General features: G+C 52.0%; 1 protein-coding gene across 2 annotated transcripts in view; it reads right to left on the bottom strand.

Annotated features, from left to right (window-relative positions):
• Positions 1 to 14,595, bottom strand: part of COL26A1 (collagen, type XXVI, alpha 1) — a 139,178-nt gene that overhangs the window by 14,982 nt on the left and 109,601 nt on the right. For both annotated transcript variants that reach the window (XM_012663941.1, XM_012663942.1), the window contains exon 4: positions 894 to 955. In XM_012663941.1, the coding sequence (XP_012519395.1) occupies positions 894 to 955 (62 nt within the window). The remainder of the gene's footprint in view (positions 1 to 893; positions 956 to 14,595) is intronic.

Here is a 14,595-nt window from a genome sequence, read left to right as displayed (position 1 = left end):
GGCAGATGCTCTTGGTGTCCCTCACGTGCCCCTGGGCCCCACACGGCTTTAGCTTCTGCCTGCAGGCACCTGCGACTCTGCCGAGGGCTCTCTCTGGCCACAGGAGCACACTCAGGGGCTCAAGGGGGCAAGCCAGAGGGACCGGGGACACCCCAGGGAAGCCTTGCCCAGAGAGAGCAGGACCGACTGCCAGCTGACGCCCCCAAGGCGGGCTGGCCCTGAGGTGTGCTCTAAACCATCTCCCAGAGGGACCGTGGGCTCGAGCCCGGGTGCCCCCACAGGTAGCCTGCCCATTAACACACCTGTACTGTGCACATCCTTCCCTTCCTCTCTCCTCTCCCAGGGCTGCCTGGGGCCACCCCAGATAAACGACTTGTCCTTTGGGGAGTCATCCTGCCTCTGCAGCGACTCCACCTGGGACCTGCTCCTTCCGCTGCAGACTGGGCCGAACGCTCACTGCTTCCAGGCAGCTCCTCCACCAAGTCTGTCCCATGGGATCCTCGGTGCCCAGCCCCGTGCCAAATCTGGGGACAGCAACCCTGGAGGGACAGCAACTCCTTCCTCTTTCCATTGATTTTCGGGTGTCCAGCCTCCCAGCCGCCCAGGTCCTGGGGGCTCAGTGCCATTCTGCCCTGCCCATGCCCAGCCTGCCACCTGGGACCTTCAGATTCTGCCCTCCCACTCTCCCCACCCCAGGAGGCTGGCCCAGCCTGAGAAGGCCACCCAGAGCCACCAAGACCTTAGCAGCATCCAATATGTAGGACCAGGCTGCTCAGGCCTGCTGGGCAACCCGGGCTGAGGTTTTCCCAGCCACACCCAGCAAGTGCCTGATGTCCCCCGCTACCCCGGCCCCCAGCCAGGTCCCCAGGCCCAGGCTCCCCAGCCCAGCTGACCTTGGCCTCCAGCGTGGTCAGCCGCTCACTCATGTCACTGAGCCTGGTACAGTTCATGCATTCTGAAAGAGAAGAGGAACCATCGTGAGGGCAGAATGTAGACCCTGGGGAGAGAGCAGCCCAGGCAAGCAGGGAAATCTCCAACCATTTTACCTGGAAAACTCCTATTCATCCTTCAAAGCCTTATCCTCAGGGCTCCCTCCTGCATGCAGCCTGCCAGACCTCTGAGCCTCCTTTCTGAGCACCCACAGCACATGGTACTATCTGTTTATTCAGCAAAGTGTCTACTCCATGCCGGGCACTGAGCCAGCACCAGGGATACCATTAGCCTGCAAGAGCCATGAGGGCAGGGGCTTTGTCTATTTTGTCTACCCACGAATCTGAGTGCCTAGCACAAAGTGGGCACTCAAAAACTATCTGACAATTGGCGAAGGAGTGGTAAACAAGATGCGCTCCCTGACTTTGAGAACCACAGTCTGAGGAAGGAGACGGGCAAATAGATTCAGGCTGGGAAGGGCTCTGCTGGGCTGTAAGAACACAACACTGCAAGCCAGTCCCAGAGGGGGCAGTCATGGAGGACGTCCTGGAGGCAGTGGCATCTAAGGTGAGACCCGAGGGATGCACAGTGCTTGGCCACGTTCAGCAGAGAGAAGAACCAATGCCGAGGCCTGCAGGGGAGTGAGCACCAAGCAGTGTGGCTGACTTAGAGTGCCTGGGGGCCACCGAGGCTGGAGAAGTGGATGGACCCTACCAAGGGGCCTGGGAGGGGCGTGTGAGGCAGCATCCAGCGGCCACTGGGCAACTGCTGGAGGGTTTCAGGCTGGTGAAAGTCAAGGTCAGATTCGCGTTGTTAGCAGCTCAGTCTGGCAGCAGAGCAGACAGCGGGTGGGAGTGGGAAGGCCAGTGAGGAGCTGGGTAATGGGTGACCCCCGGGCACACATCTCCCTGGGCTGTAATTATCTGTCTAAGTCTGTCTCCCCCGAGGCCGAGACCTGGAGCTCTTTAATGAGGAAATAGAGGGTTCAAAGCTGTTCTAAAGAGCTTTTATTGCCCTAGAAGTCAAGGGAATAAATTCCTCTCTTGCCTCGGCTTGGTTCAAAGCCTGACCCTGAGGGAACCCCGGCCTGGCTAAACAGATTCGCAGACGCAGAAGAGGCATCTGGGCAACCCGCTTGGCTGGGGCCGACCGCTTGGGGTGTCCTGTCTGAAGCTCTGCTCCCCAGCATGGCCCGGGCCCCCCGCACCGTCAGCCTCCTCCGTCTTTGGAGATTTTCCCCGTCCTTGTCACTGGACACAAGTCACCTTGCAAATTTCCCTGTCCTAAAATGTTGATTTCTCTGCAAGAGATGCGGGGCTGGGGGACCACGGAAATAAGTGGTTCAGGCTTTGTCCTCCCTGGGGGTGCCCAGCCTAGGGGCCAGAGGGGCGGACACTGGCCCTCCCTGGTTACGGGAAGGGACCCTGTGGGCTGGCAGAGGCCCCTCAGCCTCTCCCCTCCCTTCTCCCCTCGGCAGGGCCAAGTCAGTGGTTTATAAGCATTTTTAGGAACAGAACTCTTCCCCTTCCATAAAACCTTGTCAGTTACCACGATGCCTGAAGCAGATTAAAGACTGAGGTATAAACACTGAGCGGGGAAGCAACTAGAAGAATGTATACGGTTTTCTGACCCTGGGATGGGACAGGGCTTTATAAAAGGCAAGCGACAGAGGTGGGTGGGTGGTTTTATGGTTACACACGGAGGACTGAACACACATTGTCCCCTGTAGCTCCTCCCAGGAAAGGGGTAGTAAGGAAATAAAAAGGTATAAAGTCCATAAGCAAAGAGAAAGGCCGAGGAACGATGCAGGTGACATTTTGCGAGGTGGCAGGCAGCCAGGGGCACCCAGCCTGGCACACGGGAGGAGGCCAGGGAAGCCCCAGGCAGGGGACAGGTGGGGTCCTCTCTGGGACACGGACCCGCCAAAGAGGAAAGGCTCACCAACACTGACATTTGAGGAAGCCCCCGATGAAATGGCTGGGTCCCCAGAAGACCAGCCTCCATGAAGAGGGGCTTTTGGTGCCTTCCTCTGAAACTCGGACAGCCGAGGACTCCTGGGCTGCTAAGAGAAGCCCGTAACGGGAAAGCAGAGATCAAAATGAACAGGATGCCATTTGCCATCCACCCTGCCCCCACCTATGCATCCCCCTACCTGCTGTTCACCCCCACCCACCCATGTACTCCCCCACCCGCCCCTCCCCCATCCCCGCCCAGGCTCGGTGGGTGCTCCTGAGCTGTGCTGACCCTGCAGTACCGGTCGGGGGGAGGTGGGGCCGCACGGATGGGGGTGCTGCCCTTGGGGGCTGTCTCCCTGGGAGCAGAGAGTCCTGTGGGCTGGCCAGGGCGACTTTTGAGGGGGCCACTTTTCAGCTCCATCACTGGCCCTGCCCACACCAGGAGGCTCTGTGCCATCCTGGGACCCAGCAGAAAGAGCAGGAGGAGGTGGCCCTCTGGGAGCTGTAGACGAGAGCCCTGGCCTGCCCCAGGCACTGGGCAAACGTTCTTGAGGCTTTTAGGGGCCCTGAGCAGAGTGTTTCTGGGGCCGAGGGAACAAACAGGATCCCCGCAGGGGGCAAGGTCAGCAAGGGAGGGAAGCTCTCGTAGGGACCTATTTCTGGAAAGCGTGCTGGGCCCAGGCCCAGTTTGCTCTGGCACCGGGCACCCTGCTTGGCAGGGGAGCAGCTTGGCTGTCAGCGGGCACAGGGAGGGGGGTCCCGCTCCCCAGCCAGCTCGGACGCCCCGCACCACCAGCCCGGGCAGGCGTTCCTGAGCCGGGCAGGTATGTGGCCTTCTTGGCATCTGTCATCAACAGGCAATCAAAGCGTGTTTGTTTAACTTTCTCTAATTATTCACTGGAGTGGTGGAAACGGTGCTGGTGGGACGGAACCTACCCACTCCTGGCCCTGTGACCAGGCGAGGCCCTGCCAGTCCCGCTCTTAGCCGTGGGCTCTGACCCTCTGGGATTATGAGGAGCCCCAGGTGCCCGGCTCCCCCCGACGGCACGCAGGCCCTCGAGCACCTGGGCCCACAGCGCGTCTCCCGGGGTCTAGAGCACATGCAGAAACCAGCGGGGGAACCTTTGCCAATATGTGCGTGTCGGAAGTGTCAACGTACCAGGCAGCCCCGTGTGTGTTCCTATGTTCCTGTGGGGAGGGCGGGGCAGAAAGAGAGAGAGAGAGAGAGAGAGAGAGAGAGAGCGCTGACTGCTCGGTGTGTTCACTGGAAAGAGAACTACAGAGACCTGGGTCTAGCCTGCCACTAGCTCACTGTGTGGCTTGAGAGGCCTGCTCTTTCTTTGCATCTCAGTTTTCCTACCTGTAAAAGGGGCTTATATTGGATCAGCTCCAAGGGCCTCAGGCTCCAGGACTCTTTGCTCCTGCCACCTGTGCCCTCATCCTCAGCCTCTTGCTCATGGGCTCCGTCCACCCTCTTCGGGACAGAGGTTGCCAAGTCCACTTGCCATCTGCCTTTGGCCAGCACCACTGCTGGTGATGGCTCTGCTCCCAGAATTCAGGACCCACCTCCTGAATGAGGCAGGGTTCCCAAAGCCTGGGCCCTGAGAGGGTCTTCGCCAACAGGGCAGGAGTTGGCTACTGCAGGGAGGTCTAAAGAGGCAGCATGAGTCCACTGTGAGGCTTGGGTCACAGAAAAATTGGGTCGTAGAAAAATTAGCTGGGCGTGGTGGCACATGCCTATAGTCCCAGCTACTTGGGAGGCTGAGGTGGGAGGATTATGTAAGCCCAGGAGTTTGAGGCTGCAGTAAGCTATGATTGGGCCACTACACTCCAGCCTGGGTGACAGAGGGAAACCCTGTCTCTTAAATAAACGAACATGTGCAGAGAGCCTCTAACATGAAAGACAAAAATCAAAGTAACAAACAGGAAAAAAGAGTACTCGGAAAACAGAGACAATGAGTGCTTGGAAGAAAATTTTAAAGCAAACAAATTAAAATACCCACAGCAATTCTATTGGTATTCCTAGAGAGATATGAAAAGATACTGCATCTCTGAAAGGCCAGTAAAAAAGAACCTTCAAAAACCCAAAATGAAGCCAGGCGCAGTGGTTCACACCTGTAATCCCAGCACTTTGGGAAGCCAAGACAGCAGGATTGCTTGAGGCCAGGAGTTCTAGACCATCCTGAGAAACACAGCGAGATCTCATCTCTACAAAAAAGAAAAATTAGCCAGGCATGGTGAGCTGCGCCTATAGTGTAGGTCTCAGCTATTCGGGAGAATGAGGCAGGAGGATCACTCCAGCCCAGGAGTTTGAGGCTGCAGTGAGCTATGATGATGCCACTGCACTCTTGTCAGGGCAACAGAGCAAGACACTGCCTCAAAAAAAAAAAAAAGAAAGAAAGAAAGAAAAGAAAACCTAAAAACTAAAAGATGCATTTTTAGAATGAAAAAAATAGCCTGCATAAAATAGTAAAAAGATTGGAACATGAGAAAATCTTCTACAAAGTTTACAAAAGAGGGGAGTTGTGAAAATTGGAGAGAAAAAAATAAGGAAATTAAAAGATCAATCCAGGAGATCCAACAGCTGACTAATTGGAAGTTCCAGAGAAAGAAGCTAGAAAAAATTGAAGGAAGAAAAGTATCAAAGAAATGATCCAAAAAGGTCACCTAAAACTGAAGGATATGGGTTTTTAAGTTGAAAGAACATACAAAGGGCCAGATGAAAAAAATAACTCATACCAGAAAGCACAAAATCACAAAATTTCAGAATCCCAGAGACAAGAAGAAAACCCTACGAGCTTCCAGAGATAAAATACGGCTTAGGGAAAATATCAGGAATCAGTATGGCATTGAACTTCGGAACAGTAATAGTGGAAGTTGCAAAATAGTGGGTTTTTGGGGGGCAGGAGCGAGAAGAGGATTTTCCGGCTAAGATTCAGTACTCAGCTCAGCTATCCCTCAAGGTCTGGGGGTAGAATGAAGGCATTTTTAGACATGCACGGCCTCAAAACATTTACACTTGATATACCTCTTCTCAGAAAAATGCCAAAGGATGTACTCCACCAAAACAAGGAAGTAAACTAGGGAGAGGAAGATGTAAAACATGAATATGCAAAAACAGAAAGTTTAATATGGAAGAGACCAAGAAATATCCTGAGAAGGATAATAAAGAAATGTCACATGGTGACAGCTGTGCAGTGGGCCTGGAGCACACCCGGACCACATTAGACCGCAGGACAGAGGGCTTTAGAAACTAGACAGCGCCTGATGTGTGTGAACGTAATGAAGGAAGAATTAAACTTCTCTTGGAAAGTGTGGGGTGAATTAGCAATATGTCAAGTGATACACATTTATGACGTTGCATAGAAAACTAAGCATAATAAATGAATTGTTAATACCCAAGAAAATCCAAAGTCTAAAGAGAGGAAAGCATCTTGGGATCTGTGACTATAAACTTGTTCCTTATGACAGTCACTTCCCTGTCCGCATGTCTTCCCATACCTGATTAAGACAGATCCCAGGTACATTTACAACGTTGGGTTTCCCACGCTGCAAGGGTGTATTTGTACATGAAAGTGAAGAAAGAGTCTGAAGATCTAGCTCCACCACCAACTCACCACCTTTGCAAAGACTACTGAACACTGGGGGCTCAGTTTCCTCATCAGGAAAGTGGGCATGATAATCTCTCCCTAGCCCACCCCAGGAATTATCATGGGCCGACTGACACACGCACACACTGATGTGTGTGGGGAATGACTCTGAGGCTCACGTATCCGGTCTGGGGTGAGGAGGGACTGGTCCCCCCACTCCCATAGCCCCTTAGGTTTAGTGGCCTTAAGACCCATGGGATGAAGGGCAGCTGGAAGCCTGCGATGGCTCGTTTTACGGATCACCAGTTGTTGAGTCAAATGCTGGTCTAGCTGTTGCCGTGAAGATATTCTGCAGATGTGGTTAACATCTGCAGTCCGTGGACTACAAGCAAGGAGATTACCCTCGCTAATGTGAGCGGGCCTCATGCACTCCGGTGAAGACCTTAAGAGGGATAAGTGAGGTTTCCTGGAGCAGAAGGAATGCTGCCGCCTCAAGACTGCAACACGGATATCCTGCTGGAGTTTCCAGTCTGCCAGCCGGCACCACAAAGTTCCAACTTGTCAGCCCCCACACAAGAGCATGAGCCAATTCCTTGACATAAATGTCTTTACACACTTGCACACACGCACATATCCTGTTGATTCTGGAGAACCCAGACTGGTACAAGGCCCAACCCACAACAGGTCCTAAATGGACCTCCCGCCCCCCCCCCTTGCTCCTCAACCAGGGGAATGTCCCCCGGGGTCTTCAGAGCTCCAGCTGCCTTAAAGACAGTGTTACCAGAGTTAGCAGCACGGCATTTTATCTGGCAACCTCCTTAGTTCCTCGTTCCTCCTACAAACACACAGAGGCCTTCTCTGCAGCAGGGATCCAGGGATAAGAGGCCTCCCCTGCAAGGGTCTCTGGACATGCAGGTGCTGGATGCTAAGGAGGTTCTCGGGGTGGGGCTGAACCCAGCTATGGGAGACCAGGAGGGCTTCCCAAAGAGGTGGCATCTGAGCTGAGCCTTGATAACAATGACGACAATGACAACAACTGATAGTAGTAAACACTCGCTGAGCACTTGCTCTGTGGAAGGCTCCGAAACCTTGAAGCCGGCACTAGATTGCTATCCCCATTTTGCAGATGGGAAAAGTGAGGCTCAGTGAGGTTATGCAAATTTGCTGAGAGTCTCCCAGCTGACCTGGAAGCATGTGCTCTTTGCTCTTAATGGCTGAACTATCTAAGTCCTGGCATGACAATGGCCGGTGCTCACCACGCACCTGCTCTGCTCTGGGACCTGGGACTGGGGCCTTTGCGTGTAGGACTCTTGAAATCCTTGCAATGGCCAGCGAGGGGCTCTACTGTCACTCCCACCTGCAGAGGAGGAAGTGGACGATGGCCATGAGCCGGAGCCCGACAGCACGCAGCGAGTAGGGGTGGAGCTGGGAGGGGCGCCTGCATGTCTGCCACACTCCTCCCTCCACCAGTTTTAGGAGACTCTTCTTGGCCTCGTGCTGGCCGCCTGGCCCAAAAGACCTCAGTCAGGTCCCAGGTTTAAGTTCCTGTAACAGGTGGGAACCTAACTTGTCGCATGTGTCAGGGGTGAGCCAGCTGCAGGCTGGAGTCCCAGAGCCCGCTGGAGTCCCAGGTCCCTGGGGCAAGCAGGCCATGACAATTCTAACTATGTCCAGTCCTGGTGTTTCCGGTTTGGCCTGCAGCTCCAAGGTACCCTCTAGCACTCGAGCCCGGCTCCATGGATAGCAGAGAGGCCTGTGCCTGGGAAGCCACCTCTCTGGTTAATTTCTAGAGAGCCCCTTGTCCCAGGTAATCACAGAGACTGCGTTTCTCCAAGTCACAAACCCCGAAGAGGGGAGGTGGAGAGGACAAGGCTAGGCCGAGGGTGGGGGCCCTGCCACATGCCAGTGCAGTGAACCCCCTTGGGGGCTGGGAGCCTGCCAGTCAGATATAGCCATGGCCACTCACCCAGCCCAGCTGTAGGGCTCGAGGACTGGACAGAATAATTAAATTCCATCCTTTGCTATATATCAGGGATTACAGAGAAGACAACATTTTTCAGGAGCTTCTGCCAAGAATTTTTTGAAGAGGAACTTGAGTTCCTTCTTGGAGAGGAGCAGCCTCACATGGGTGTCCTCACCATGGACACACACATCTCCAAAGGACCAACTCCACCAAAGCCTGGAACACAATGGTAGCCAGCCACTCCACCCCATGGGCACCCACGTCATCAGCCCCAGGACATGGAAATTTCTGGTGATGTTCAGACACACCACGCCGGTAAAAGAAGCAGTGCTGGAGAATGGAGTTGACTCACTGATGCTAATCAGGCACCTGCTGGGTGAGAGACATACAAGCCCTGGTATATTGCCTTCCCTTTGCTAGTGAGGAGGGCGAAAAGCAGAGAGGTTTCGTAACCTGCTCGAGGTCACACGGATTGTTGATTAAAGGCCAGAATCAGAACCCAGGTCCATGGTGGGCTGGGCTAGATGCCCTGGTGAGCAACTCTCAATGTGATGTGAAAACAAGCACCTGGACCACGGCTGGGCGCGGGCAAAGTCTGTCCGTGACTTCTGCACCCCACCATGGCCCTGGGGGCTCTGCTAACCTGGCTAGCTGAGTCTACCTTCCTCCCTCTCTACCTCCACATCCAACCCCAGTTTCAAGGCTGATGAGTCTTGCACCATGGCAGGAACACACCCCAAGGCGTCTTTCACCCAAAAAAATCTAAAGAGAAATTATTAGAATTATTAACTTAGTTTAGCAATGTTGCTGGAACATAGATAGTTTAGAAAAATCAACCACATTCCCACATACAACAAGCAAATATAAAAAGAAATTTTAAAATTATACCATTTTAAAAATTATACCATTATAGCATCATAAAGTATGAAATTACTTAGGATTAAATTACTTAGGACTAAATCTACCGAAAACTATGAGAACATCACTGAGAGAAACTGAAGAACTAAACAAATGGAAAAAAATACTCTGTTCATGGAGTGGGAGACTCAATATTGTAAACATATTCATTCTCCCCAGTTGATCGATAGAGTCAATGAAATCCCATTCAAAATCCCAGCAGGCTTTTTTTGGTGGAAATTGGCACATTGATTCCAAAATGTATATGAAAATGCAAAGATCCAAGAATAGTCAAGGCAATCCTGAAGACAAACTAAAAAAGAAGACACACAGGATAGATTTTTCAATAAATGGTGCTGGGTCAATTGGATATTCAAATGGAAAAGGAAAATAAAAGAATCTGACCCCTAATCCACACCACATGAAAGTCGATTTCAATTGGATTGCAGATCTCAATGTATTAATAAAAGGTAAAACAATATGGCATTTAGGAAAACATAGGATACCACCTGCATGACCTCAGAGTAGATAGAGTTGTTAGGCAGTACACAAAAAGCTCTACCATGAAAAAAAAAATTTGATAAAGTGGACCACATTAAGAATTTCTTTCCATCAAAAAATTCATTAAGAGCATGAAAAAGTATATCACTGAGTAGAAAAGCATTCTGGAATACATATATCCACAAAATAAGGGTTCCAAATGGACAGTGGCTTTATGAAGAGGGACCCAATGTCATTAGCCATATCAGGGAAATGCAAATTAAACCACAATGTGACATTCCCACCCGCCGGAATTGCTAGTATTGAAAAGACTAACAATTAATCTTTTTACCAAGTACTAGAGAGGATGTGAAGCTACTGGAACTCTCATACACCGCTGGTGGGAGCGTCAATGGTGCAATCACTTCACAAAACCATTTGGCAGTTTCCAACAAGGCTGAATACAAGTCCATCCCATGACCTAGCAATGCCATTCCTAGATTTCTACCCAACCAAAATGAATAAATATGTTCACCAAAAGTCATGCACAAGAATGTTCACAGCAGCATTGCTTGTAATAACCAAAAATTAGAAATAACCCCAATTCCTATCAATGATCAACTAAATTAATAAATTGTCTATTCACAAAATGAAATATCATATGGTAACAAGAGTAGACAAATCACATGCAACAGTGTGGACAAATCCCACGCACATAATGTCAGGTGAAAGACGACTGACCCAAAAAAGTACATGCCATTTGATTGCGTTTATCTAAAGTTCAAAAATAAGCAGAAGCATCTACGGTGTTGGAGTTCAGGTTAGCAGCTACCCTTGGGGAGAGTCGTGATAGAGGAAGGTCATGAAATGCTCTTTCGTGATGTGAGTGCTGGTCACACAGGTGTGGTCAGTTTGTGACAAACACGTGGAGCGGTTCCCCTCATCATCCTAAAACGCCAATCTGACCCTGTCGCCCTCCAATGCTCCCCATCGCCCTAAGGACAAACCTGCCGCTGCTGGCTGACTGCCATGCTCTGAGCACCTCCTTCTCTTCTAGGCCTCAAAACTACAGCAAGAAGGGGGTGATTCTCTCTGGCCATGGGGGGCTTTCAGAGAGAAATGGTAGCGGAGTTTTAAAAACTAAAGACAAAATCACTGGCTCTTCCCACCTCTCGCTCCGCGGGAGGTGGAACAGGGCAGGTGAGGAAGAGGAGCCCCGGGGACCCAATGTGCGTCTTCCTCAATAGCCACATGCTCCTGGGCAAGTCCCTTCCCCTCTTGGGGTTCCTGCTCTTCTGAAGGCAAACTAGGCCCCAGGTGGCTTTCACCTTTAGGTGAGGATTCATCTGGCCTCCAGGAAAGGCCTTGGCCTCATCCTGAGGCCATCTGCGTCCTGATGGTTGGTCAGGGGAGCGGGGAGGTGAGTGTGGGGGCCCCCTCTGATGCCACGTCTCCCAGGGTCTCTGTCAGAAGTAGTATCTCTGGCTGCAGGGACCACCGGCCTGACCGCTTGTTGGACAGGAGCTCAGAGCAGCAGTTTTTCAAACATTTTTTTAAGGAGAGTAAGCTTTCCCCCCCTCCACAAAATTGCTTTGAAAACTGCTCTGATTGAGGTGGGTGGGGGAAAGGGGGCAAAGAAGGAAGGATCATGGGGCAGGGGATGGATCACAGCTTTCCTGGCAGGAGGAGGTTGCCATGGCAACCAAAGGAGCACTTGATGGGGCCCCTCCCCCCACCAGGCACAGACCTTCACTGAGGATGGATTTTTCTTCTGACCGCCTGTATTTTCCAGCCTGGAAGATCACTCGAATACAATCTGGTTCTTTCTCAGAGACACTTTCCCTTTACTTCCCCCCCTGAATAGTTTAAAACACATTTGAACAACACGAAGGTATTTGTGTAGGATTTTGCAGCGGTTGCCTAATAGCTTAGTCATCTTTCTGGGCTCACCTGGGCAAACTGTGTGACCCCGGGGAAGTTTCTTAGCTCTCTGAGCCTCAGTTGTTTTGCACATAAGACAAAGGTAATCGAGGCCACCTCCTGGGGCCCCTGAACCTGTTAGAGAACACGGGATTAGACTGCATGTCCGAGAAAGGGTAGCTGTCATTTGTACTATTATATTAAAAAGCAAATCTCCCATGCAATTGTCAGGACAGGAAAACTTAGAATTATCACACTCAGTCCTTTCTTTGTACAGATTAGAAAATAGATCTGGGTGTTAAGTGGCTCAGTGCCCTAGTTGTCATTTGAGTAATGGCCAACCCAGGTCACCCTCTGGGGGTGGTGCCTTGTTATTCCCCCTCAGTCATTTACACTATAGTAAGAATGAGTACCACTGAAGGCACAACACTCTACAAAACCCTCTCCCATCCACCTCTCCTTCCAGAGAGCCTGAGAGGGTAGTCTTGTTCCAACAAGTAAGGAGGGGAGAGAGATACCCCAGCCCAGAAAAGGTAAGAATCCAGAAACACCTTGCTCAGAGGTACCATCTGTGTGCAGGTTCAAGGAAGGGGACAGGAAGCACCCTGTGCTCAGGTGCAGAGTGCAGTTACTAGGTTGGGGCTCTTGTCGCCTTCTCTTTCAGAACCCAGGCACTGGCCTGGAGCAACAGAGGCAGCTTCCATCCCAGGGGCAGGGCTGGCATCCACATGGTCCTACCCCAGGCTTCTGGAAGCTCAGCTGGACTCACTAAGGGGCAGATGGGAGAAAGTTCAGGCCAGAAGCAAAGCCACTGCAGGGGTAGGGGACAGTGGAAGGCTGGCCTGAGTGTCTGATGCCTGCTCTCTGCTCACAGCTGGGCCGGGGCATTGGAGGAGCAGGGTAGAGAGCCCAAAGCTCCTCCCTCTGGCCTCTCTGAGCTTTAGGAATATGGTGGTGGCAGATGGGTAGCTGGAGATGCAGAATCTCTCAGGGGAACGGTCTGTCCAAGTGCAAGGGATAGGCGGTCTGGCCACCTTACCCCACGTCCCCTTTTCCCTCTCTCCTGCCCCCTAGTTCTGTAGGCTGGGCCCAGCTGCTGCAGCCAGGGGCATATCTGGGAGGGGGGCCTGACGCCAGCAGACTCCCAGGAAGCAGAGTCTCAGCCCCTGGGGTAGGACCCAAACAGCATGACTCACTGGCCACAGTGCAGTGTCTCCTGCCCTCGGGGCCAGCCCAAACCAAGTCCTGCAGGACAACAGGAGTCAGGAGTGGCCTCCCTAGTGTGGCTGGAGGCTGCCTCTGGTCCCCTGCCTTCCACACCCCTCCTGCCCAAAGCCCGGAGCCTGGAGACGCAGCTGTCCAAGCCCGCATGGGCTCTGCCAGTATGATGGGTGTGAAATGGGATCTCGCTGTGGATTGAATTTGCATTTTCCACTTTGCTAATGAGGCTGAACATCTTTTCATAGGTTTTTGAGCCGTTTCTGTTTCCCCTCTCTGGGAGGTGCCCTTTTGTGTCCTTTACCCATTTTCCTATTGGATCGTTCTGTCTTGCTCACGCTGATCCACAGGAGTGCTTCCTGGATTTCTGCTACCAGCCCGATGTCAATTTCATGCTTTGCAAATATCTCCTCCCAGTCTGTGGCTCGTGTTTGTGCTTTGGTAATGCCGCCTTTTGTCATAAAGAACCTTCCAACCTATTTACCTTTTATTCCTTTAACTCGACCTATCGCACAGGGTAGGACCGGCACGGCAATGCTGAGTAGAAGTCGTGTCAGCGACCTCCAAATCCCATTCGTGTCTTTAAAGGGCTTCTGTTGTCCCACACGAGCGTGATGCTTGCTGGGGGATGCAGTAGCTCAGATCTACGTGCCAGGAAGTTTCTTTCTCCTCCTAGTTTGCCAGGAGTTTTCATCATGAATAAGCGTTGAATTTCATCCAGCGCTATTCTCTTCTAATCTGTGAATGAGCTGAATTGCATGAACAGATTTTCTGAAGAACCCCACTTGGTCAGGATCTATGACATGTTGGTGCACTGCTGGGTTTGAATGGCTAATATTTTACTTGGGGTTTTTTACCTGAGTCATTTATAGCTCCAGCCCCAACCCAGAACCCATCCTTGTCACAGAGGTAGGGCCAATTTGAGCCTTGAACCTGTGGTAGGTAGAGGTCAAGGTTAAGATTGCTCAGACTCAATTTTCCGCACCCAGAGTGCAGACAGATGGACAAGCTTCCCGCGAACCAGGCATTGAATTTCCTGAGTCGCCTTTTCCACCAAGTCTCAGCTCTCCTTGCTGTGACAGAGGAGCCCAAGACCCTGCCCTGTCCTGGCTCAAGTGACCTATGTCCCCACTCCACCCCCACCCCACAGTGGCCACAGCATCCACAGCAAAACCTCTGCCTCCTCAGGTCCTGGTCCCTGGGGCACCTGGAGCCCATTCCTGCCTTATAAATTTAGCTGTGTATTTTCAATAATTCTTGCATAACTGTATCTTTTGTTTGTAAGCATTTGTGGTAGGAGAGTTTCTAGGTTCTCTGAGTCCATAGTCTTGGCAGAACTGGACCTCGGGAGAACCGGGGCCCTCTCTTTTGTTGGCCTGTGGGAAAGCACTTCTGAGGGGTCATTTCCTATAAGGTTGCAAGTAGTTACATGAATAGTGCCAACCGCATGGGCCTGACCCAGGGAAAAATCCAGGTCCTGGGACTAGGCACATTCTTGTCCACATGTGGCACCCAGTGACCGCCATGACCAGGGACCAGCAAGGCCTGTCTGCCTTCAGCCTGGAGCAGGGCTCTGAGCTGCCTTTTCTTAGGATGGTTTAACAGAACCTATAATGGCTCAGTTCCTGGGCCAATGAGGCCA

Source organism: Propithecus coquereli, unplaced genomic scaffold (genome assembly GCF_000956105.1).
Source record: "Propithecus coquereli isolate 6110/MARCELLA unplaced genomic scaffold, Pcoq_1.0 Scaffold840, whole genome shotgun sequence".
NCBI classification, from domain to species: Eukaryota; Metazoa; Chordata; class Mammalia; order Primates; family Indriidae; genus Propithecus; species Propithecus coquereli.
Note: the sequence above shows the minus strand (reverse complement) of the source record. Positions and strands in the feature narration are given on the sequence as shown.